Source organism: Pelodiscus sinensis, chromosome 15 (genome assembly GCF_052426305.1).
Source record: "Pelodiscus sinensis isolate ZL-2025 chromosome 15, ASM5242630v1, whole genome shotgun sequence".
Classification (NCBI taxonomy): domain Eukaryota; kingdom Metazoa; phylum Chordata; order Testudines; family Trionychidae; genus Pelodiscus; species Pelodiscus sinensis.
The window spans coordinates 41,931,325-41,957,369 of NC_143066.1; the positions used below are offsets into that span (position 1 = coordinate 41,931,325).

At 49.1% G+C, this 26,045-nt stretch overlaps 1 protein-coding gene and 1 long non-coding RNA gene across 3 annotated transcripts in view; one reads left to right on the plus strand and one right to left on the minus strand.

Moving 5' to 3' along the window:
- Positions 1–26,045, minus strand: part of SCNN1B (sodium channel epithelial 1 subunit beta) — a 41,970-nt gene that overhangs the window by 2,674 nt on the left and 13,251 nt on the right. Inside the window, exons 2-11 of one of the 2 annotated variants that reach the window (XM_075899946.2) lie at positions 23,560–23,878; positions 21,818–22,139; positions 20,391–20,584; positions 18,044–18,147; positions 17,017–17,180; positions 15,995–16,102; positions 9,547–9,664; positions 8,371–8,446; positions 8,137–8,194; positions 1,855–1,916 (exon numbers count right to left, since the gene is read on the minus strand). In XM_075899946.2, coding sequence (XP_075756061.2) covers positions 1,855–1,916; positions 8,137–8,194; positions 8,371–8,446; positions 9,547–9,664; positions 15,995–16,102; positions 17,017–17,180; positions 18,044–18,147; positions 20,391–20,584; positions 21,818–22,139; positions 23,560–23,873 — 1,520 coding nt within the window. In that variant the 5' untranslated portion in view covers positions 23,874–23,878. Of the gene's footprint in view, positions 1–1,854; positions 1,917–8,136; positions 8,195–8,370; positions 8,447–9,546; positions 9,665–15,994; positions 16,103–17,016; positions 17,181–18,043; positions 18,148–20,390; positions 20,585–21,817; positions 22,140–23,559; positions 23,889–26,045 lie in introns of those variants that run through there. The other variant, XM_075899945.2, reaches the window with a different exon arrangement.
- LOC112546240 (uncharacterized) overlaps positions 9,663–26,045 on the plus strand; it is a 28,003-nt gene continuing 11,620 nt past the window's right edge. The window contains exon 1 of the long non-coding RNA XR_016346909.1: positions 9,663–13,460. This is a non-coding gene — a long non-coding RNA (uncharacterized LOC112546240). The remainder of the gene's footprint in view (positions 13,461–26,045) is intronic.

A 26,045-nucleotide genomic window follows, 5' to 3' on the forward strand; every position in this document is an offset into this window, starting at 1 on the left:
TCCCCTACAATATGTACCAGTTCCGACTTACATACAGATTCAACTTAAGAACAAACCTACAGTCCCTATCTTGTACGTAACCCGGGGACTGCCTGTATATTCTAAGCTTAGGGTAACTACAGTTAATGCTCCTCTGTGGTTTGCACAGAACTTGATCTCGCACATCAGCAGGCCTGCTAGCTGGTTTGCTTTCATGCTCCTCCACACAATGTTCCTGCTAAGCTTTTCCACCCGGGTGTGGATCTTGGTGTGCACAGAGGCATGTGTGATGTGCACCACCAGGAGAAACACAATGCCTGGCTGTGGGTGCTCTGCTGATCAGCGTGGTGGCACTGGAACCTCTCCTGCGTGTCTGCACAAGTGCCCAGCTCACCGGGAACACTGCTGCCAAGCATTCTTATTGCACTACCTCTGGCCATTTCTGCCAGACCTTTTATGGCCAGCCTCACGTTCATGCTCTAATTCAGCACAGAACCTGAAATGTCGTCGCTTTTCATCTCTTGGGCAAATGGGCGTCAGCAGCAGCAGACCTCCCTGTCCTGCCTCTGTTTAAAACACCCAAGTCGGCAAATAACCCCCAGCTAGCAGCAGCTAATACGGGAAGGCCAGAAGGAAAGAGTCGGGGGCACAGCCTGCTCCAGGGGGTTGCCTCTAGTTAACTTCTCCCTCAGAACCTAATCACCAGGACACATTCTGCGCAGCGGCAGGATTTCATGGCCGCTGGAGGCTGGACATAGAGCCAGCTCTGCATTGTGCGGACTGGAGGGGAATATGGAACCATTCTCTAGTTAATAGTGTCAGTGTGGGAGCTGGAGTTCTCTAGAAACAAGGAATGCAGCTGCTAGGTCTAGGAGCTCTAATGGAGCACAACTGCCATGCAGAGGTCAGCACCGTCTGTGCACTATACACAGGGCAAAGGGCCGTGGCAGAGCAGTGTGCACTTGGCTGGGAAATCCAAGGCACCGGTTGTCTGTGAGAGGAGACTGTTCCTGAGCACAGACTTAAAGCCAGTTTCCTGCTGTTAGGGCCCACCGGGACTAATTGCACTACAGTCCATGTAAGAGGACTACAGTCCATGTAATCCAAGTGTCAGGCCCATTTTGGGGAGAGTCATGTTCATGCCACTTGGTTAGAGCCACCTGTTCCCCCTGCATTTTGTTCAGCCTGCTCTTGGCTGCACACAGAGGTGCTGAACATTGGAAACGTGTGGCATTTTCAACCCTGGTCTCTGTGAAAACGGCCTTGGAATGGAAAAGAACCTGCTGCTCAACGTTTCAATTCCTCTTGCAGGGTTTTGATTTGCCTAGTTGGTAGCTCTGGAGAGCAGGGTTGAGGGATAATCTAGGTGGGGCTTGGTCCAGTTACGAGGGCAGGGGACTGGACTCGATGCCTCTCAAGGTTCCTTCCCATTCTAGTGTTCTAGGATTCTAAGGCAGTAGTCTCCAGCACGGTGCCTGTGGGCGCCATGGCGCCTGCCGGGGCTTTTATGTGCGCCCGTCTACTGACCAGGGCTGGCCCGAGCCATTCTTGCACCCAGGGCGTGCAGCGCCACCCCCAGGCGAGTGGCACATGCGTGGCCCCCGCCCCGGCCGTGCGGCGTATGCATGGTGCCACCCCTGGGCGTGTGGCACATGCATGGCCCCACCCCCGGCAGTCCCAAAAGGTTGAGGACCACTGTTCTATGCTATCTGCATGTGCTACTTTTGTGGTTGTCCATGGAGGCAAACAATCAGGTATAAACCATAACAGGGAATTTGCTCTCCTCCGACATGCTTGGGTTGATTGTCAAAGTTTGAGCTAACCTAATGGCAACAGGTGCCTCGGAACTTTTCTCTCGAGTCTGTTTTAACTCACCTGTCCAGAGTCGCGTTTCTTGACTGATCTCTTTCATACGACAAAATATGGAAAATCCAGTCCTAGGGAAAGAAAATTGAATCCCATCTGAAAGAGCCAATGTTCTCAGAGTCATGTGTGCTCTGGGCAGGTCAGATACCAGCCTACAAGGTCCTCAAATTGTACACCCAAAGCTGGAACCTCTGGCGCCTGTCCATGCTAAATGACCAGTGATGTTACACTACATAAAGGAATTAGTGATTCAGTTAATAGCAGTTGCATACTAGTGACTTCCCTCCAGGCCAGAGACCCAAGGTCCCGAGATGCAAATCCACAGGAATAGTCCTGCTGAAATGGTAAAAAGGGTTATTTTGCAGAGGTTCCAGTTTTCTTTCAATCCATGTGAGGCGCTGGTAATTTAGCTTAACTCTTATCAAATGGGGTGAGGTGACTTATGGACACTTTGGGAAAGTGGGATCAGACTTGAGGCAGAGTTCACGTTTCCATCACTGGAAGGCTTTAGGGTCTGAACTCAACAAATGAAACCTTCCAAAAGGCCAGTTTGATGAAGTGAGCTGCCTATTCTAGGGTAGGGAGTGGCAGGGTTTCTTCACAAGTGGGTCTGTAGAGGAGAACTGGGTAGAGTTGGAGCAGGAGGGGGAGTTAATTAAGGAGAAGCATGTTTTATACCCAGCGGGGATGAGTGACAAGTTAATTGCAAATAAAACTAGAGCTCCAAAAATATATGATGATCTGCATCAGTGTGAGGGGAAAGAATGTAAGGAGATAATAAAGCACAAATGCATAGGGTAGGAGAATCAATATGCTGGAAGTCAGCAAAACTAGATACCAGGAAGCAGAGGTGTTACGAAGAGTGGAAGTGGGTAATATCAAACCTGTTCCCAGGTCTGATCAGAAAGAGGCCAGCAGCGCTGACTAGTCTGTTCTAAACAATCACTCTTATGAGTACCTAGAGAAATGAGGGGAGAGTTCAATGTATTCCAAAATGCCACAATCTGCACAGCTCGAGTGGATCGGCTGTCAGTCTAGCTCCTGCCTTTCTATTCTCCAGGTGATTTCCTGGTTGCCTGGGGCTCTCTTCATTGTTAACAGCGGCTCTGTGCTGTGCTGATCTGAGTGAGCTGACCTAGTGAATGGCTTGTACCAGGGCAGGGTTGGTTCTGCAGAAGTGTTTACTAACTATGGAACAGTCCCTGAGTCACTCGCACATTTGCATAATTGTTCTAATCCTTTCTTAGATAAGCAGAGACTATATGGGCTTGTTCCAAAGAAGGTGACACAACTTTTTCTATTGCCTTCTCTGCTCTCAGAAACCTGCTGCATTCCTGCTAAATCCTCCTCACATGACAAAATTCCCTCTGAAGTCTGGAGGTGGGTGACAGGGGAGGGATCACATGAGGATTCCCTGTTGTGTTCCCTCCCTCTGGGGCACCTGGTGCTGGCCACTGTGGGCCAACAGGAACTGAGCCAGATGGACCTTTGGTCTGACCCAGTCTGGCCGTTCTGATGTTCTTAAGTGATAGAAATGTAGCCATGTTAGGCTGGTGTAGCTGAAACAAAATACAGGACTATGTAGCACTTTAAAGACTAACAAGATGGTTTATTAGGTGATGAGCTTTCGTGGGCCAGACCCACTTCCTCACATCAAATAGTGGTATATATGGTTGTGACTATTTTCTTCCACTATTTGATCTGAGGAAGTGGGTCTGACCCACGAAAGCTCATCACCTAATGAACCATCTTGTTAGTCTGTAAAGTGCTGCATAGTCCTGTTTTATGTTCTTAAGTCAGCCATGACTAATGAGGTTGCGGGAAGATGAGGAGAACGGAGAGTGAGAGAGAGATGGCCTTTTTAAACCAGGGGTGGGGAACCTAAGGTCTGGGGGCTGAATGTGGCCCCTGGCTTCCCTGGATCCAGCCCCAAGGCTCGGGGCTCCCCCCCAGCGCTGGGGAGCCTGGGCTGGTGCTCCAGTCCATGCCCCCCACCACCACCACAGGGCTGGAGCACACAATCTACTAGCCTGGTCCCTCCTAGACTCTGGTGTGTGAGAGGAAAGTGGAGAGTGTCTGCTTCTCAGTAGGGGACCATGTCAGTGAGGGTTTCTTTGGGTTTCTTTTGCTTCTCACTTGTGTGCAGTCCCCAAATGATTTTTCTGTAGGTCAGCAGCCTGCGACCCAGAAAAGGTTCCGCACCCCTGCTTTAAACACCAGAAGGCTTGTTTTGATTACAGAGCATGTTGAACAAGACGAGAAGGTGATCCTGGATATACACAAAGTAGCACAGACTAGAGGGTGTTGCATATATTGGAACTCCTGTAGCAAATCTGTATTAAACATATACAACGTGGTCATATCATTAAAGACTTGTCATGAATATGCAGAGCCGTGTGCAAATACAAATTTGTGTCTTGCATGCGATTTGCAAACATTGTCCAGAGGCAGAGTTAAGGCTGTGTGTGAAACCTTGTTTGACATTTCCTGACCTTTGGCTGCTTAAGTGGACAACTTGAATATTTATGGTCTGTTGAACTCTCATTCTGGCTATTCCATGAGATCTTACCACACTTTTCTACTTCAGACAGCTTTTTCATCTGGCACAAAGGATGGGTTTGTTGCTCTCTGCTTTTGTGAGAGTGAAGTCAAACAGATTTCCTGTTGCTTATGTAGCAGCTCACAGCTGATGTTGGGTAACTGGACAATAGTGAGGTGTGTAAGCTAGATGGGAAGTTTATGGGGCAGTGGCGATGCTAAACCCAAATACAGTAGCCTTCTGTTACAGCTGGGAGTCCCATACTGTATTTCTGTTGCATAGCTTTGGCTGGGTGGCTCTCTGGTGCAGTGAGCTACAAAAGCGAGTGCTGTCTTTGTGACAGAGTTCTCACTGTAGTTAAGTATCAGAGGGGTAGCCGTGTTAGTCTGAATCTGCAAAAGCGGCGAGGAGTCCTGTGGCACCTTATAAGGTGCCACAGGACTCCTCGCCACTGTAGTTAAAGAACATCTAAAATAAGGAATAATTGGGATTGGTCCTGCCTTGGGCAGGGGGCTGGACTTGATGACCTCCTGAGGTCTCTTCCAACTCTAGGATTCTCCTCTCACTGACTCCAATTTTACATGATTCTGACTATCAGCTATTCCCAATTTTCATCCAAATGAAAGAAATGAGGCCTTATCTGCTTTCTAAAACCAGTTATTATATTCCTGGCTCCAGTTCTGTTAAAGAAAAAGCTTTCGCTCCCTATTCGTATTTCGCAGTCTTGAGAGTCTGTTCTCTGCTGCTCGCTGACAAAGGTGTCAGTTAGCAACAGGAGAGAGCTGGTTCTCATGGGGGACTTTAATCACCCTGACATCTGTTGGGAAACCAATACAGCAGTACACAGGCAATCCAGGAAGTTTTTGGAGAATGTTGGGGATAACTTCTTGGTACAAGTGCTGAAGGATCCGACCAGGGGCCGTGCGCAGCTTGACCTTCTCCTCACAAACAGGGAGGAACTAATAGGGGACGTAGAGGTGGGTGACAACCTGGGAAGCAGTGATCATGAGTTGGTAGATTTCAGGATCCTGACCAAAGGAAGGAAAGAGAGTAGTAAAATACACACCTTGGACTTCAAAAAAGCAGATTTTGACTCCCTCAGAGATCTGATGGAAAGAATCCCCTGGGATGTTAACATGAAGGGGAAAGGAGTCCAGGACAGCTGGCAGTATTTTAAAGAAGCCTTATTGAAGGCACAGAAAGAAACCATCCCGACACGTAGCAAGAGAGGCAAACATGGTAGGAGACCGGATTGGCTTACAGGGGAAATCCTTGGTGTACTTAAGCACAAAAAGGAAGCTTACAGAAAGTGGAAACTTGGACAAATGACTAGGGAGGAGCTTAAATGTATAGTTCGAGAATGCCGGGGGGTTATCAGGAAGGCGAAAGCGCAAATGGAGTTGCGACTGGCTAAGGATGTGAAGGATAACAAGAGAGGTTTCTACAGGCATGTCAACAAAAAGAAGGTGATCAGAGAGGGTGTGCAGTCCCTAATGGATGAAGGAGGTAACCTAGTGACAGAGGATGTAGGGAAAGCTGAAGTACTCAATGCTTTCTTTGCCTCTGTATTCACGGACAAGGTCAGCTCCTGGACTTCTGTGCTAAGCGACGCAAGATGGGAAGAAGATGGACAGCCCTTGGTGGGTAAAGAACAGGTTAGGAACTATTTAGAAAAACTAAACGTACACAAATCCATGGGTCCAGACTTAATGCACCCAAGGGTACTGAAGGAGTTGGCAAATGTCATTGAGGAGCCTTTGGCCATTATCTTTGAAAAGTCGTGGAGATCGGGCGAAATCCCGGATGATTGGAAAAGGGCAAATGTAGTGCCCATCTTTAAAAAAGGGAAGAAGGACGATCCAGGGAACTATAGGCCGGTCAGTCTTACCTCGGTTCCTGGAAAAATCATGGAAGGGATCCTAAAGGAATCCATTTTGACACACTTGAATGAGAGGAAAGTGATCAGGAATAGTCAGCATGGATTCACAAAGGGCAAGTCGTGCTTGACCAATCTGATTGGCTTCTATGATGAGGTAACTGGCTCAGTGGACATGGGAAAGTCAGTGGATGTTGTGTACCTTGACTTTAGCAAGGCTTTTGATACGGTCTCCCACGATATTCTTGCCAGCAAGTTAAGGGAATGCGGATTGGATAAATGGACGGTAAGATGGATAGAAAGATGGCTAGAAGGCCGGGCCCAGCGGGTAGTGATCAACGGTTCGATGTCAGGATGGCGGTCGGTTTCTAGTGGAGTGCCCCAAGGTTCTGTTCTAGGACCGGTTTTGTTCAATATCTTTATTAATGACCTGGATGAGGGGATAGATTGCACCCTCAGCAAGTTTGCAGATGACACTAAGCTAGGGGGAGAGGTAGATACGCTTAAGGGCAGAGATAGGGTCCAGAGTGACTTAGACAAATTGGAGGATTGGGCCACTAGAAATCTCATGAGATTCAACAAAGACAAGTGTAGAGTCCTGCACTTGGGACGGAAGAATCCCAAGCATAGTTACAGGCTGGGGACCAACCAGTTAAGTAGTAGTTCTGCAGAAAAGGACCTGGGGGTTACAGTGGATGAGAAGCTAGATATGAGTCAACAGTGTGCCCTTGTAGCCAAGAAGGCTAATGGCATATTAGGATGCATTAAGAGGAGCATTGCCAGCAGATCCAGAGATGTCATTATCCCCCTTTATTCGGCTTTGGTGAGGCCACATCTGGAGTACTGTGTCCAGTTCTGGGCCCCCCACTACAAAAAGGATGCGGACGCATTGGAGAGGGTCCAGCGGAGGGCAACCAAAATGATTAGGGGTCTGGAGCATATGACCTACGAGGAGAGGCTGAGGGACTTGGGTCTGTTTAGTCTGCAGAAGCGAAGAGTGAGGGGGGACTTGATAGCAGCCTTCAACTTCCTGAAGGGAGGTTCCAAAGAGGATGGAGAGAGGCTGTTCTCAGTAGTGACAGATGGCAGAACAAGGAGCAATGGTCTCAAGTTGTGGTGGGAGAGGTCCAGATTGGATATTAGGAAAAACTATTTTACTAGGAGGGTAGTGAAGCATTGGAATGGGTTACCTAGGGAAGTAGTGGAGTCTCCATCCCTAGAAGTGTTTAAGTCTCGGCTTGACAAAGCCCTGGCCGGGTTGATTTAGATGGGATTGGTCCTGCCTAGAGCGGAGGGCTGGTCTTGATGACCTTCTGAGGTCTCTTCCAGTTGTGATTCTATAAGGGGATGGTTGGATGAAATAACATGATCTTGGTAACTAATTGACCATTCATTTCCAGTTGGAAATAGGTCAATGGAGGGATGATAGGAGTTGCTATAGGGAACTTTCTGGGTGTCTGGCTGGTGAGTCTTGCCCACATGCTCAGGGTTTAGCTGATCGCCATATTTGGGGTCAGGAAGGAATTTTCCTCCAGGGTAGATTGGCAGAGGCCCTGGAGGTTTTTCGCCTTCCTCTGTAGCATTGGGCATAGATCACAGCTGAAGGACTCTCTGCATGTTGGGGCCTTCAAAGTATTGGAAGGCTTCAATATCTGAGACATAGGTGAGAGGATTATTCTAAGAGGGGTGGGCAAGATTCTGTGGCCTGCACTGTGCAGGGGGTCAGACTAGATGATCATAATGGTCCCTTCTGACCTTAAAGTCTATGAGTCTATGAGTCTATGAGTCACACATGAACCTCAAATATGAAAGGATTCAGTTGGATAAGAACATCTCATGATCAATTTACATTTTAGAAGTTAGAAATTGGCCTTACCTCGGAAGCTTCTGACGGCCAGTCTGCCATCGATATGGTCATCTTGTATTGAATGTCACTGGAAAGAAGACACAAGAATATTAATACACAGAATCTTTTACTTCTCTTAAATCACCAGAACTTTAGCTTGATTTCAAATGCCCCCAAAAGGATTTTATGATCAGTATTCTCCGAGCGAGGAAACGCAGGATTCCCTCCACCTTGAGAGCTTCCAGAGAGAGTTAATGTACTTACTTGCATGTTTCCTTACAAGAGTCAATACAAAACTGCCTGTGTCCTATACTTGATCTCAGTGAAGAATAGCAATATGCTGTTTGGTGAAAACAAAAAGCAAACAAGCCTTTCAGATCAGAACTTAGCTGCTGCACAAATCTGTATCCCCTTAAACCTTTTGGGGTTTTTTGGAAACGGTTTAAGCAAAACCAGAAACTCTTAGGCGATGTAACACTTCTGCTGATAGCTGTTATTAAGGGCTTAATAGAGTGATTATGCTGCACTGTACTACGTAAGTAGATCTTACATAAGAAGGGCCATACTGGGCCAGACCAAAGGTCCATCTAACCCAGTGTCCTGTCTGCCAACAGTGGCCAGTGTCAAGTGTCCCGGAGGGGGGACCGAAGACAATGATCAAGCGATTTGTCTCATGCCATCCCTCTCCAGCCTCTGACAAACAGAGGCCACGGACACCATTCCTACCCCCTGGCTAAAAGCCTTTTATCTTCATTCCTGCAGGAGGTATCCTGAGCTGGCACTTGAAATAGACCCTCGTTAAATATACGAATGCACCTGATTTTATTTCAGTTCATTTCCTATGAATGGCTGTTACAAGGAAACTGCAGCTCTCCGAGCAGACGCAAGTTGTGCTGCAGATTCCACCTTGTACTGACGGGCATGGAATCTATCTGGGGAGCTGTAGAAATTCATGGAGAAGTGCTGACGAAAATTTCCCGTGCTAGACCTGAAAGGCAGTAAGCCCAGTGCACGGCTTTCTGCTCACTGCATAGCAGAGGGTAGGAATCTTTGTCACCCCACCTGGTGTTGGTGTTACCAGCTGCTATGGAATTTGAGATTCCCTATAATCTGATGCCAGAGCTGAGAACTCTGCCTCCCTCCTCACTTATCCACCTTGTTAGCAAACAGAGCCACTGCCCAACTCACACAAGCATAAAGCCAAGAGCCCCTGGTTGTCAGCAGGAGGGATTGAACCTGCGACCTTAGGGGCTAAAGCCATGTGCCTTTACCACAGGAGCCAAAAGCCAACTGCCTCTTGGCTAAAGCTGTAGCACAGGCTTCACTCTCCCTGGTCAGTGGGCTCAGTGCAAAGTGTTATTTAAAATGCTCCTGACAGAGCCCTCTGTTTCCAATCCCTTCTCTTGTGCATCATGAGGCCTTGTTACTTTATGTTCTTACCCCAGTCTGGATCATCTTCACTGTTGCAATAGCTCACCCCTTCGGGTAGAGGAAAGAGATAGTGACCACACCCGCAAGTTTCAAACATCTGAGCTTGGAAACAGGAGCGCAGACAAGCCTGCGAAGAGGGCACAAGCAGCCAATTAGAACTGGGACAGGCTCTCACACTGATCAGTCAGCAGCTCCCAGATGCCTTCCTCTCTGGCTCCCAACAAGCTGATTCCTCTCGCAGCGAATGGAAGATTTTGGAGACTCATGTTAGGAAAAGCTAATTTCACTCAAGGAGCCAGTTTTGCTGGTTGAGCAAGACGAACTGCACTCTGTGACGGGAGGCTGATGGGTTTTTACAGGTGGCGTGATAAGCATGCTGTAAGGGATTTTTGTCTCCAAACTGCAGGTGTACAAAGAGAATGCCCTGGCAGACTATGGAACTCAGTCGGAGCAAACAGTTTGGTTTACAAATCACAGCTGTTCAATCTTCTTTGCGGTAGAACTCCAGCTTGCATTGCACTTTTACTGCTTTTATCTCTAGTGATCTCAAAGCATTTTACCATGGTAGAGATAGTAACCCCATTTCAGAAGTGGAATAATTGAGTCACAGAGAGCTTAAGCAGCTTGCCTCCCCTCCAGTCACATAAAAAACTAATTCTTTAGTGTTGGGGAGTGGGGGGGAGTTAAGTAGGATTTCCAAACAGAAATGAAAAGTAAGTTTAATTTAACTTCTGGACCTTGAGATTGTTTCTTGGCCTTATCTGGCATATTTATTTCCTTTGGTTTATGAATGTAAATGGATAACACTCCTGACTAGATTTTCAAAATCTAACTCCTATTAAAATATGAAAAATTACAGGGAGCAGTTCTCAAAGCTGGAATTTTCTTCTCCACTCCTCCACATCCTTCCCCTGAAACAATCATGGCTGCAGCTCACCATGTGACTGAGCGCTACAACAATCTGTTTAGCTTTTCAGTCTCAAGCCATAGTGAAGCAGGGTGGTACCCCTAAGTTGTTGGGCTGGGATATTTGATGAAGGCTTGAGAAGAAATTTTGGAGCCCTTGAAAAAATCCAACACCTCCAGTTGGATGAAGGGCCATATCTCCCATGCAACAGAAAACGTCAAAGGACTGTGCCATAAATTAGTCAGTGAGCAGTGAAAATGTTCCATTTTAATGAGAGGTATTTAAACTTGACTGAGACAAAGTTTAGAAGCTTCTAAGCTAAGAATTATTTATTAAGTATTGATGATGTCAGTTAAAGTATTTGCTTTTAAAACATCTGTTAATGCTTAAATGTGTGTGTAAAGTGGTCTAATTAAAACATTTCTATTAAGTTAGAGAAATGAAATCCCTACTAATGCATATACTATCGTCATGGTTGGGCTGTGTGCGTGAACCTCCAATCCAGCTGTAAATGACTCAAACAAAAGGGCTTCTGGAAGCTGGTGCCCAGCAGTGTGACATTTACCACTCTTAGGGAATATGTTCTGCTGAAATCTCCCTCAGTTCTCTTGTGTCTCTTTATGCCTAGTTACAGCCTCTTAGATCATTAGAAACAAATGCTATGAAAAGCACCACATAAATTCTAAGCAAACATTCCCAGTTTCTGTTCCTTCTTTGATTCTGAGGCAAAAGAAAGGCCTGGGGTGAATTTACATTTCCTTACAGTAAAAGCCAAACCTGTATTTTCAATCTCAAATAATTTATTTCACTTAAGGGAAACAAGATAATGAAAGAACCAAAATGAAATCTTCGTGACAGAACTGTTTGAGTGTTAGTCCCTGTAACAGGCAACAGCCGCTGTGCCTGCCTGTCTGCAGAAGGCACAATTCTTAGCAATTTAAAGTTGTATTACACCAGCGTCTAAAGATAACATTTATACAGCTACATAGACCAGAGATGCCTTTAACCTCATAATACCTATAAAGCAGCAGTAGTCATTCTGTTTCCTGAAATACCAGAATATGACAGTCTTATAGAAAAGCAAGTCACCACGGAGTGGCTTCCTATCTGGAATCATGGTTGCTCTTTGTGTTGCAATCCACCCCGGGTGGTAGTAGTACTACGAAACCAGACTGACCATCCTCCACAATTCTAACTGAAGTCGTGGGCGAAGTATACACTGATTGTTCAATAATCCCTTCTGAGTTCAAAGCACATCCCTGGTGCCCAGGTGTAATGATTATAATACAACGCCATGCCCCCGGCTGGTTAACTCACCGTTCTCTAATAAAAGGATTTCAGTCAATCATCACACACACAAAATCAAACATAATCCTCTCACGACTAACAATGAAATTCTTTCCTTATTGACACATTGTAAATAACATCACATTGCTCCCTTACTGGAGACCTGCAAAGACACTGCTTTGTGCTCTTGCTGCTCTCTGATGGGTGAGGGTCAGCACGGGGTTAGCTGCGAGAGAAGCTATCTGCTGCCCTGTTTGTGACTTAGCTGAGAGAGATCAGGAATGCAGAGACATCTTTTTCGTTAGAGGACGCTAGAGAGGCCCTAGTTATGGACTAGGAGCTCTCTCAGTCCATACTTGAGGGACTGGGGCATCCTGAAGCTTTATCTAACAGATCTCTTCTTCTGACCGTTTATAAGCTGCGGAAGAAACAGGTGTAATCCAACCCAAGTAGAAATTTCAAACATCCAAATAAAAATCCCACCTCCTCCCCTAGGTAGGACTTCTGGGTATCTGTGACATCACAATTCTCTATAGCGTCTTACAAGACAAGCAGAGCTGAGAAGGCCTGCCTGTGAGAGGTATTCAGCTGAATAATTTCTCTTTACAAAGTGTTTCAGGCCCCCTTTATCCTTCATAAAGATGCACAGAGAGTCACCCCCCCACCGCCACCCCATCCCCGTTAACAGAGGGGCTGTGCCCAAGGGCAATTGTCACCTTGCCCTGCCTCCAAAGCAAGTCTAGGACTGATGGAGCAACACTAATCCTCCACAATGTCTCCCTGCTGGCTGAGGCTTTTCTTTAGGTTTTGGTCCGTTGGCTCTTCTTTCCCTCTTGGCTAACGAGAAACGTTTGCAACATGGGAGACAAACTTCCATGCAGCATCTAGCCAAGCCCCTTGGTGTCCTGTGCACTGTTCACCAGGAGGGGCGTGCCCCAAGTACGTCTGACTTTGGAATCACTTGAAGACAAATCCTCTCTCCGTAGGAAAGGCACAAGAATGATCAGTTTTCCCATAGAGTCCAATTAGCCAGATAAAATGCCCTGTTTCTTCTCACCCTCCAGCAGTGGAGAAAACATGAGGGGAGAAGAACTGTAAGGACAAAACTCCTCCCTGAGCCAGCTAAACTAGATGCTGGTGGGGCTTGTTTATGTAGGGCATTTCCAAAGTGATTGATAGAAACGGGCCATGTCATGGCCAGAGGGTTTTTAATCAGTCAGTGTCATGTTGCCTGATGTTTACATCTGAAATGTCATGGCATTGGAAGTGGGGTGTATGTGTGTCCAGCCCAATAAGGGGGGGGAGGAATCGCAAAGCTGTTGTAGGGGGGCTGCAGGATTGCACCCTCACTTCTGGACTTCCTTCAGGGCCAAGCTCATACAGTAGCTTTAGCAGTCATTTGATCTGGGCCCGTTTCTGCTCTGCTTTTGTTATGCCCTGCTAGAGTCATGCTAAATGCTGCAGGCAGTGAAAACCCACGTGGCCTTAGAGGTGGGTAATTCACAGACACAGCACTTAGGATGGGACCAGGAGGGATATTTGGAACACTGTGATTGGAGTCGCTTTGCTGATGCCTTTGCTCTGATTTCAGAATGGATGGGGACCTCTAGCAGACGGAAATCTACTCTGGGAACCTCAGGTCCGAGACAGAAACCGAGTCACAACACAGAGGCAATAACCAAAACCAGACAAAACCCACAAGCGCTGCCCGGCTGGACCAAGGAAGGAGGTAAATCAACCTGCTGTCTACCAGTACCTATTGTCCTGGGTTTGTTCACTGACGTTTTGCAGGGGGCACTTGTCCCCGAGGGCTCTGTGACTACTTCCTAAAGCCCTAGGACACAAAACCAGCGCTCTGGGTCTTTCTACACATCCCTTTGGAATTTGTTCTGGGCAATGTTCTCAATGAGTGAGAACATCTCACTGGAGTTCTTGTGCATCTTAGCATAGGGGTATTGGTTAAATATCGGTTACTTGCATCGTCTGTTAACCTCGTGAATTCTTATCGATTACTCGACTATTCTGTAGTCCCCAGGGACAGGGCCAGCAGCCAGTGAGCTCCGGCCCTGCTCCCAAGAAGCCCCGTCACGCTGTGCTGCTGCCTTTGTATCAGGGCAGCAGCGTGGGGTGCCAGGCAGGAGCTGGTCTGTGAGGGGAGCCGGTTTAAAAACCAGCTTTCCTGGCGGACCGGCTGCCTGTCGCCCTGCGCAGCTACCTCTGATACAGAGGCGGCAGCAGCGGGGGGTGGCAGCAGCCCCTCTCCAGGGGCTGAGCTCTGAGCTCCTGGACCTGGCGTGAGCCATACTGCCTGCCTGCCTGGCTTCTAACACACTTTAAATGCAGGGCCCAGAACTGGCACAAGCCAGGGCTGAGCTGAGCTGAGCTGTGGGCCAGCCTGCTAAAAATTTCCTGGCCAAGGGGGGGAAATGCTTGTAGTCTATAGCGTTAACTGATAAGCTTTAATCGACCACACTATTACATCCCTGTCTCGGCATTTCTCTCGTTATCTCTCTGGCTCCTTGTGCAGGTCCCAGCTTCGCTTTATTCAGTAATGAATTTGCCCATTACTTTTACTGCTAATGCACTTGTTTTGGTACATCACTTTTTGTTGCTTCTTGCAATTTATCCGGAAACTTTTCCTATTTCCCCTTTGCAGTCTGACCCATTCAAGTTCACCCAACCATTCCCCGTTTTCTTCTAAAATGTGCCCTACTGGAATTCAATGTATGTTCTATACTCCGCTCCGGTTTCCTTCGCAGTTTTTATCTGGCAGAGAGACATGCAAGCTTTTGGATGCTTGTATGAACGTAAATAAAAGGGAAGCAAATGGGGAGGGATCCAGGAAGAATGTATAATGTTACTGGAGGTGTACAGCTGGCCTCAATTCTGAGCACTCGGCTTCTGTGTGATAAGCGCCCCTGTCACCTGAGCAACCAGAGTCTCTCCCAGGGGCCAAAAGGACAACTAAAACATGTTGCCTTTTCAATTTACAAATCGCTGCTTTGTTTGCAAGTTTCACCTCCTGGAATTCTGTGCAACCATAAGGCTTGTTGCAAGGGAAACTTGCTATGCTACCGCTTTGCAGAAAGCTACAGAGATGCCCGAACCAAAACAAAACAAAATGAAGCTTCCAGCTGGGTGGAGTGAAATGACCCATTTTCACTTAGCGTTCACTCTGCTCAGCAGTTTGTGTAGCGAGATTTTTAGAGAATTATAATAAACTGTGTTCTCTGTCTAAGCCATTTAAAAATTCTTAGTGGCTTAATATACCTTTGAACAGCTAAGTCATTGGGCTTTGATCCTGCCAATTATACACGCCCATTTTCCAAGTGAACTCAATGGAAACATTCACATGCATGACATTACTGCCAAGCATAAGTATTTGCAAGATGAGTGGTCTCATTTGTGTTTTTAAAGTGTTTCTTTTGCTTAGTACAGGCTTAATGGTTATTTTAGAGCAGGAGTGGGCACTCCAAGATTTTGCAAGTGGTCAAAGGCTGCACGTCTATGGAGGAGGTAAGGGGTCTGGGAGGCAGTTTGAGTGAAGGGGGCAGTTGTGACCTGGGGCAGGGGATTGGGGTACAGGAGTGAGGCAGAGGTTTGGGTTGGGACCTAGGGCCAGAGGGGGTTGGGACCTGGGGCAGAGAATTTGGGTGCAGGTTCTGGGAGGGGGATGTTGCAGGAGTGGGCAGAGGGTTTGGGTTATGTGGGGCAAAGGGGCAGAGGGTTGGGGGAGGGAGGAGCTGGAGTATCTGGGTGACTCGCAGCCCAGCATGTTTGAGGCGGCTCCCTGCCTGCCCCGCCCCTACACAGGCTGCAGGGGCCATGTGCATGTTTGAATAATTATGAGTTGGAGGGAAGGGGCATGGTGCTTTTCAAATAGGCACCTCCCATTGGCCAGAAACCGGCCAATGGGATTGTGCTGGGAGCAGGGGCAGCGCATGAGCCCTCCACCACCCCTACGCGCTCACGGTTGTGAAAGAGAAGCGGCTCCAGCAGCCTCTTTCCTGAGCAGCGTGGGGGGGGTGATAAGGCAAGCGGGGACCCTGCCTGGGGCTCCCTGCTGCGTCCGCAGGCCAGATCCGGTGGCTTGGTGGGCCAGATGCGGCCTGTGGGCCATATTTCACCCAGCTCTGGTTTAGAGCTTTTGACCCATGATGTTTAACTTTCTTACTCTCTAGAACAGTTCATATCCATTAAGCATGTAAACTGCTTAAAAGATTCTTTTAAGAAATCCCTGATTTGAATGAATAATCCCTTTACCTGTATGGAGTAAGTGGTATTATACTCATTATAAAGATTTTTTACGGGGACATCGGATCCGTTCATGGTGCAGTCGCTATAGGGAAAACCCATCCGCTCAAGTTCATCCTGAAAGAAAACCAAACCCACCAGATATAAGCATGTTGGAGTCATAGTTCCTGTCGCATGCTTGTTTGGTGCAAGACCCTTTCAGAAACAGACCCTGCAGTTCCTGGAGAGGCTACAACAGCCAGAGGCAGCAACAGCCAAGGAATATCGTCCTTGGGAGCCACACGAAGCTGAGCCGGGGGAGACATGGGCTTCTGGATTAGACTAGACAGCGAGGACCTCCTTGGACCCCACTGCCCTGGGACCCCCTCTAATTGTCTCTTGGGGAGAGTTAGTGGCAGATCCACCCTCTCCCAAATCCCAGGGTAAAGGTTCCAGTGACAACTGGGGAAGGGGAGGACTGAGTGAAACACTGGGATCTGTGCTGAGGGGTTTGGCTTAGCCATGGTCAGGGTGAGGCAAAGGCTGATGGGCACAGCCAGCGACACTAGTAGTAACCAAACAAAACAATCAGCACCATGTTCATGGAGTCTGCAGAACTGCTGTCTGTGTAATTCTGGGAAGACGGGGATGCCTGTGACAACTGCACTGTGCTCAGAAGGGCAGTCAGGGAGTGTAACAGTCTGGTACCTGCACCTTGGTGAGAAGCAGGGGGCAAGAGAAGATGAGCTCTGCGCCAGTTACGTTAGCAGCTGCGGTGTTAAGTGTAGCATGGATGGACTCGCTTAGCCCGCAGCTGCTGACACATGGAGTGAAGAGGCAACAACCTGGACTGAGGCTTCTGGCTTCAATAAAATACTTCACCAGATTAGTGCATTTAATCTTTCATAAACACTGTTCCAAGCCATAGCCAGTATATAACTTGACTGTTTTGGATTGAGCCAGTTCAGCCAAGACTGAAAACAAACTTGGCTGCAGTCCCATCAGATAGTATTGTTCTCAGATGATTTGTTCTGATGAAATGTCACACATACCACTAATACGCCGATCGAGGTTTCCGTCCCAGACATGGCATAGATGCCCAGGTCTTTAAGAAAAGGGAAACTCCTCTGCTCATGCAACATAAGCCTGGCCCCGGCAGTAGATGTGAGGTAGGGAATGTAGTCTTGTTGGCTGATGTCCAGAATTAACTTCAGCCCTGTGGGCATCAAACACAACATTCAAACCCCTAAACTGGAAGCGCAGAGTTTATATATAAACCAGGCTCTTTAGAGGAGCTCTCCCACTATGCAGGGAAGTCCTGCCTCATTGAGACAGGAGAACAGACCCTTCTCTTCTTAGCTTGACCTTTTCAAAGCGCTTACACTCCACCAGTGGGCGGAAAGGAAACCCCTGATTCTGTGGGCGTTTTCCCAGGTATTCGCCTGAGATGCACTTTTCTTAAAGTTATTCTGTGTGATGCCCCTTTGCCATTCCTTATGTAATCCCTGTCCCTCTTTAGGGTTAACCCCCTTTCTCTAGCCATTCCCTGCACCCCCAAGCACTAATTCATTAGAGCAGGGGTCTCCAACCTTTTGGGGCAGCTGGGCGCGGGGCCACACATGCGCCACGCACCCAGGGGTGGCACTGTGCATATGCCACGTGCCCAGGGCGGGGGCTGTGCATGTGCCGCTCGCCTGGGGGTGGCACTGCGCACCCTTGGTGCGGGAATGGCTCAGGCTGGCCCTGGTCAGTAGGCGGGTGCACGTAAAAGCCCCGGCGAGCGCCATGGCGCCCACGGGCACTGCGTTGTGGACCGCTACATTAGAGCATACAAATGGCTACAGTGGGTCAGACCAATGGTCCATCTAGCCCAGGAGCCAGTCTCCATCTGGGGCCAGTGCCAGGTGCTTCTGAGAGACTGACCAGAGAAGGCAATCATTGAGTGATCCCTCCCTTGTTGTAGCCCTATATGGTACCATAGATCAACCTCTTCGTAGCATGCAATAGAAGTTGCTTTCTGCAGGTGAAACATTTCCAAGCTCTCTTGTTTCATGTGTCCCTGGGAGTTTTAGTGCTTACCAAACTCTGCTCCAGGGTTGGAAGAAAACAGGGCTTCCTCATCCTTGCCCCAGTTAAAGATGTAGCAGTTGCCATGGTCCGGATGATAGATGGGGGTGAAATTTCTGAAAGAATCAAGCACAGTAATTCTAGGGTGGTAAAATAGTGCAACTAATTGATTTTGTGTTTTGATTTCTTGTAGTTATGCCTGGGATGTGCAGTTAACTTGTTTATTTGTTGCATATACAAATACAACAGTTTCTTCAGGCGTGCGATGCTCGGCTTTTAAGTGGTATACTTTCATCCAAATTACTCCTACTTGAAAAGATAGTAGCAGCAGCTCTCTGAAACCCAAAGAGAATTTAGCATATGGTATTTAAGGCCCTTGTAAATGAAGTGTTTTCCAGTATTGGTGAAGGCAAACAGGGGAAAGAGGCGTTACACTTTTAAAGGCTCCCTCTGGGAATGAAACGAACTGCACAGAAGATGCTGTGACTTGGGCCTCAGTTATGCCTAAGGCACACCCTAGAATAGAGATTTGCAGAGCTGCATTGCCCCCAGAGGAACCCTGAAAAGCAGAGGTGGCAGGGAGGCACAGGCCTGCAGCTGCGGGGCGGCAGTGGCTGGAAGCCATTCTAACCCCGCTGTGCTGCTGCTGCTGGTGGCGGCCCCCCCCAGGGTGTTTGAGATTGCCCAGGGGAGCACATGGGGGCAGCATCAGCAGATGGCGAGCGGTGGTAGAACCAGCCCTGGTGCCAGGGCACCACGGACCCATATAACTCGCCACCTATGCTGGAAAGTGCCATGCCTCCTGCAGACCCCACCCAGCCCTGTGCCAGCCACAGCATGGGGTTAGCCATGGCTCATCTCGGCTCACTATCAGCACTTGCCTCAAGGGAGCAGGCCTGACCTTGCGTAGAGAAGGCAAAGGCTCCTTGTGGTACCTTCCCCCCTGCTCACCGGTGCAGGGACAGACCCAGCCTTGCCCACAGAGCCTGTCTCAGAGGTGCATGCTGTACCGTGACGGAAAGGCGCCTGCATGTGATTCTCTAGTGAATGCTATAGCGTGACACAGGTGCGGCACACCCAAAGAAGTGCCTGATTTAGGGCTGAGATAACTGACTTGCCCCGTTTGGAGAAATACCCAGCTGTTTGTTTATGGATCATTCTCCAAATTTCCAGAACAGAGCAGCACTGTGGGAAGGGCCCGCAACAGCCTGGCTGGAATCGGACACTCGCTTCTGTAGCCAAAAAGGGTTTATAGTTGCTGAGCGCGAGGGAAGAAGCGTCTTATCCAGCAGGCAGTGTAGCCGAGGGCATGCCTTTGTTTGAGGCCAGCACGTGGGACCAAATGCCGTGCTTTGGGGGCAGGTCACAGGAGTTGGTTGGGCTCGGAAGATGTTCAGGCCACTTATTTATGTGCTTGGCTGTAGGGCATGAAGTTTCAATATCGGGCTTAGTTCCTTGTCCATGGTCATGAGGAGTCAGTGTCGGAGTTGGGATTGGGCCTCTCTGAGTCCCTGTCCTGTGCCCTGTCCGTATTGGGGCAGAGAGAAGGGAGGGCTGGGCAACGAACTGCTGCTGGGCTGAGCAGAGCACCTCTCCGAGCTCTCCTGGCGCCCAGGAAGTTAGTCCACCCTCAGACACAGATGGGCCAGTGCATGTGGGACGTGTGCTGGACGGCAGTCCGCGGGACACGCTGCTGTCCTGTTAACCAGTATTGGAAATCTCTTCATTCGCTGCGGCAAGAACAGCAGCTACCGCCTGGACTATCGCAGTAGCTGTGTCCATCACGAAGCACAGGTCAAGCAATGGCCTTTGAGGCTGACCGTTTCGAACTAAGGGGTTTGTTTTAATTAACAAATATTCTGCCACAAAGCTGGTTACATGGCCCTCCCTCTCACTGTGAAACAGACTCAAGTGGAGCAGTTCCATTAGCTGAGACCCACGGGCTGCAGCTGAGGTGTCTTGAAAAAAATCACCTGATTAGCGAGAAGTTACCTAACATGTTGCCTGGAGGCTTTAACAGGTCTTGGTTACAATTTAAACCCAGGGCACATCCAGCAACATTCCCAGTGGGCAAGTGGTGCTGGTAATACCCGGGTTATGTTTAGGCCATTTAATACTTTGGTTTGAGATCCCATTCAGGCTGTTGAGCAGGGCGTGTGGCCGACTGAATAATGACTAGTAGTAGTAATTGACATTTCCACAGCGTCTAGGAGGCTCAGGCGTGCACCAGGCCCCACTGTGCTCACACTGGACACACACAGGTGAAAGCAGTCCTGCTCCAAAGAACTGAATACTCCTTTTGCCTAGATAGTTCCAAGAGAGCCTGAGAGTAAGTAGGAGTTCAGTGGGTTCCACGTACCTGTAGCTGCAGGGCTCTGCCCCATACAGACATGCGAGGATCATGTCCTCTGGCTGGTAGCCCATCTCAACGGTTTCATTCCGCGGGATCTTAGCGAAAATGCTAGTGGACTGGAGTATGTACCATTCTGTCACTGCTTGGGCCGCGCTGGTGAAGTTCCTGAAGATGCAGTGGGGGAGGGCCTTCCGGCTGCACTGAAGACGCATGAAGTTAATGTGTAGCTACCGCACAACCAGCGGGTGCCTGGCCTTGTGTTCGAGGTCTGAGAGAACCTACAGTGGCAGTGTGACTCTTGGGGTCACATCATTGAATGTAAATCCTGGGGCCACCCCCCAGCCCATTCCATCACCACTGCCTGCATGGTGGGCACTCCAGTCACCGCTAGGGTGGCATTTCCTCCTGGTTCTAACTCACATGGTCACCACGTCCCGGGGTTACCTGCCATCTGGCCGTCTCTCTCATGGTCTGTAGCCCCGCTTTCACGTCACAAGCCCTGTCTGCCTTGTGCCCAGGGTCTAACTTCCTCCACAGGCTACTACTTAGTCTCTGTGGCTCTGTCTACACTGCCGGGGGTTTTTAGCAGAAAATATGCAAACTGCACTCTCATTTGCATATCGTCTGCTGATCCTTTGTGCGGAAGTGGTTTTGCGGCTAAAAAACCATGTAGAAGGGGCCATTTGTTGGAAAAACCCTTTTTCACAAGATCCCTTATTCCTCAACACATGAGGTTTACAGGATCTTGCGAAAAAGGGGTTTTTCTAACAAATGATCCTGTCTTTTTAGCGGCAAAACCTCTTTCACACAAAGGATCGGCAGAAGATATGCAAAGGAGAGAGCGGCTTGCATACGGTGTGCCAAAAAACTCCGGCAGTATAGACATAGCCTGTATTATCACGACCCTGTGTGCCGTAGTGGGGGGGCTGTCTGCTCTGTGACCCAGGGTCCCCCTGCGCTGGGATGGGAGATTCTCACTGACTCCCCCAAATGTGGATTAACCCAGACACCCAGGCTCAGCCTCCCAGGGAGAGACAAAGGGAGGAGGGCGGAGACCAGCACCTGGCTGGGGGGCAGGGCTGGGAGAGCTTTAGTTTCTGGCTGGAATCATGGGGGAAGCAGCCTAAGCAAGGGGCTGGGATTTAGGGGCCCAGGCTCCCCCATCTCAAGGGGGGCTGAGGCATCCTACGCCTGCCCTGTATTCAGATTACATCTGTGCTGGGCTGTATCCTGGAGAAGCAATAAACTCCCCTGTTCTACTGACTGGGAGAGTCTGTTCATGCCACTACGGGGGTGCAGGAGGCAGGGGAACCCCAACACGCCACCACACCCTGTTGTGCTAGTGCTGTCCCAAACCAGAGCAAACGCACAATGTAACGTGTCCTCAAGGGAAGGGCTGAGCATGTTGCATAGAGCCACAAATCTCCACTTACCAGCTTCATTGCCACCTTCTGCTTCTTTGCTTCCGATGTCACGTTGACCAGGGCCGGGGAGGAATTGTTGGGTTGGGCGCCTGAGCCACTCTCGTCGGTCTCAAAGAGATCGATAATGACAGGCCGCTCTGGGTCACTCTCGTCAATCAGAACCAAGGGGATTTGGTTCCAGAGCCTCAGGTTGAGTGTCTGAGAGGGAGTCTCACTGGAGTTCAGTGGGAGAGCGGAGGTTGCGTCCCTGTTCTTGGACTGCAGGATCCTTTCCAGGGCCGCCTCCGTGAGCTCGTCCAGCTCTCGCAATAGGTGCCTCACCTTGGAGTATCTGAAGGGCAAGGAGCAGTTAGCAAGCGCTGGGAAGCTGGCAGCAGCTTGATGGGCTCTAGGGAACCCGGACTTTAGGGAGAGTCAGATGGAGTTACTGAGAGAGGAATAGCACCCATGTACAAAGTGCGATCTGGCTGCCAGGCACTGGGGCAAGAACCAGCGATCCAATTAGCCAGTGACAAAGCAGCACTTCTCAATCTACACTGACCTGGGACCCCTGACACCAGAAAGAAGTAGATGGCCCTAGGAGCTGGAGCCCAGCCAAGCCCTAGAGTGCTGGGGGGCGGCGGCTCTGTAATCTGAGCCCCACAGGATCCCAGGCAGTGGAGCTCAGGCTTCGGCCCCAGGCACCAGCAAATCTATCACCATCCCCGGGTGACCCTATGAAAGTGGGTGCGTTGACCCACTTTGGGGTCCCACCAGTGTTCCTGTAAGCTGAGCACTTGGGCACCCGCTCAGGAGAGACTCAGATGCCGCTCAGCTGATTAGCAGAGCGCCCAGAGCCAGGTGTTTGTTTTTCTGGGGGTGCACATTTGCACGTCTCCACACACACACACACACACACACACACACACACACGGATTCTGCACATGGATGGAAATGATTAGAAGCAACATGGGTCCCAAGCCACCGTTTGGGAGCCACTGAGAGAAATAATCAGATTTCCTGATGAATTGCCGTGGCTCACAGAAATAATGCCATTGGCGTTCAAATAATCCATGTGCCATGGCCAGCAGGCGGCTGACTTAACCTGGAGCTGCTCTGGAGGGAGAGGACAAAAAAATCAGCGTGTTCACTGTGGGTCTGCTCAGTGTTTTGGGACACTGCCTGGGATACACTTCACTGTTCACACCTCTGTTCTGTCGCTAATGTACGTGTAAGGTAATTCCAGTGACGTCATCCGACTGCCTGATTTGACACGTGTTACTCTGAATTGGCCCTGGTCGAACAGAGCAGAGTGTGGCCTTTCCTGGCACCCAGAGAATGGGGCTGGGTTGCAGAACGAAGCTGCCTTCCTTCATTTATTTTGCTTTCATTTTTTAAAGGGCTTGCTGAATTACAATGGCCACTTTCAGGATCCCATGTCTCTGCAATGTGAGATGGAAAAGATTTAAAGGGCTATGCCCTGGACGCGTTAGTGAGCCGTGGGTGCTGACCCACAGGGCTCCAGAGCACCCCTGGAATCAGCTCTTCTCTCTCCATCCCAGCCCCTCCTGCCCACCAGCGATCAGCCATCCAGCAGGATGCAGGAGAGGGACAGGAAGAGGCAGGGCCGTGGTGGGAGCTGTGGGAGAGGGGCCCGAGGCAGAGCAGGGGTCAAGCGCCTCCTGGGGATACAGGAAGGCAGCATCTCTTCACTGAGCAATGCAGCATCACAGTCGACACTGTGTGTAACGTGACGCAGACACGGAACTCACTTGAATGGGCTGGCATTGCAGACGGTGACTGCTGGGAACTTCATGGTCTTAAAGCCTATGGAGAGAGATGAACTGACACTGTAGGAGAGGTATGTGGTAATGAGGATCCCCCATTGCCAGAAGACGAGGGATGCAAACAGCAGAGTCAGGAAAAACCAGATGAATTTCTTCTTCGGCCCCTCCCGGATGATGCGCTTGGGCCCATGTGTGTTGGTGTTATCACAGTACCAGACCAGCAGCTCTTTGTACGTGTACCCAGGGCCCTTCTGGAGACGGTGGAGCACTCGAATGAAATACTTCTTCAAGTTCATCATGCTGCCTGTGAACATGGGAAGGGGAACAGAACGGGTTAGTCTTAGGCAGCAGGGTTTCAATTTCTTGCTGTATTCTGCTCCTTCAGACGGGAGGCTGCCAGCTGTTTCTGACAGCTCGACAGGTGGGCTTGATGGATCACAGGGCAGCAAAGTCACCTGTTCCCCAAGACAGGTGTGGTCTGTGTTGCCACCAGGGAAATGTGAATTAGATTCTCAGCTGGTTTAGAACAGCAATTAGGCTAACAGCTCAATTCTCAAGGTAGAAGGGGCCTAAAAGAATTTGGCTCGAAATGGCTGGGAAGAAGTGTCAGGCGCATCCACCTCCTGAAAGGAGATCAGGAAAGAGGGATTTGGAGACAAGTTTCCCTTTTCAAAACTAAAACCCTCAAAAGGGTGAAGGGTGCCTGCCAGAGAGCGGACAATAAGTTAATTTTTGTTAGATTCCTTTGTTTTAAGATACTATCTGTACATTTTGTGCTGCTGATATGAGGGATGCTGCATATTTGGCATTGATATTGTGAGTACATGGTACATTTTATGCTGCTATTGTGAGTTGAGAACGTGTGTTACTAAATCTTTATATCCTGGAGCAGAATTTCACAACAAGAGAGGGATCTAGTTAGGAAGAAATTTGTTCTGAGGTTTACAATAAAGAAATCAGGACTGAAACCCCATGCTAAACAGCGTATGAAGCATAGCGGGAATAGTAATACTGAAGATGTCAAACTAGAAATGTTTCAACAGTCAGCAACACTTAGAAGTGAGAATGAATTCTGCTTTTACACAATCTTACTCTTAGTACATTTAATCCCATGTAGATGATACATCAAAGAGAAGTTGCCATACAGGATGTGGGGTAGGGGCCATGCACACACGACATAGGTCTCTTTATATGACTGGAATGGGAAGACAATGGAGGCTGATTTAATTTGGTTAGATGGTCTTTTTCTCTTGGGCCTGGCCTCATTTTGATACCTTACCCAGGAGCGCAGAGGAATTGAATAGTAGTTCAGTCCTCTCAAAGGCTCACCTGTTTATGGGCAGTAGGGGAGGATATCTTCCAAATCTGGCTTGGATTGCAAGTGCAACGAGTTTCATAAAGATTTAAAATGTTGCACTGACTTCATGGTGTCTCTCAACTTCCTGCTGTGCTGGAGTCAAACTCCATCTGTCTCCAATTATTCACTGCCCCATGGGCCTGTGTCATGCCCCAGTGGTTCCTCACCACCCAAGAACAGAGGTCACGAGACTCGGATAATTACCTCCTCCCTAAGGAAAACCCACGGAAGGAGCTCTGGAGGGAAGGACCGTCCCCCAGCATGATCCTGGTCCAGAGTTATCCTAGGATTGTTCCATCAGGGACGGGATTTAGATGCCTTCCTCTTGGGAACAGGAAGCAGTTTGGTCCCCAGGCCTTGACCCTGAAAAGGGGCCGTGGGGCTCCGTGCCTCCCTGACAGCACTGCTCTGGTGAAGTCACAATACCAAGGACTCTCTGAGCCCCCTCCCTCCCCCCCACTCTCAAGAGTTTCTTCAGCATAAAGGAGCCACTGGGTTCAATTCCCTTCTCACTGGCTTTTGTGCAGGTCTGTGGTGGGGATGAGGGCGGGTGCCATCTCTTCTACTTTCCAGCCATGGATTCATGACCCTGCAGGAGCTCTCTGCAGGGCTTGGTTTGCTGCAGACACAATGACTCTTCCCTGCATCCCACTCACCGCCCGCAAGGCAAGAGAGTTCCAGGCAGAAGGTCTCCTTCGAGCAGGCAATTCCGAAGGAATAAGCAAGCCCATAGCCCGCAGGCTGGAAGCTTATTAGAGTGGACTTTTCACCTCAGCTGACCTGCCACTAGTTGGAGATCTGATTCCTCAATCCCAGACCAAGAAACATCAAGGGCAGCCTTTGTTTCAAAAGCCAGAGAGATTGGCAAAAGGATCCTAGTAAATATTTTCTCTTCTTCTAAATTTTTAGTGGATATTTTACATTAGATTAAACCATGCCCAAACTGCACTGGCAAAATACAGCCTGCTAGACCAGACGAGCTGGATTCCCTGGGATCTGCGTTTGCTCTGCTGCTTATTCCCGCTCACCTCTGACCAAATACAAATTGGAAACGGAGAGATGTAAAGTCAGGTCCTGTGTCAGTGCTAAAAGTCTACCACCAAAGGGATCCTGG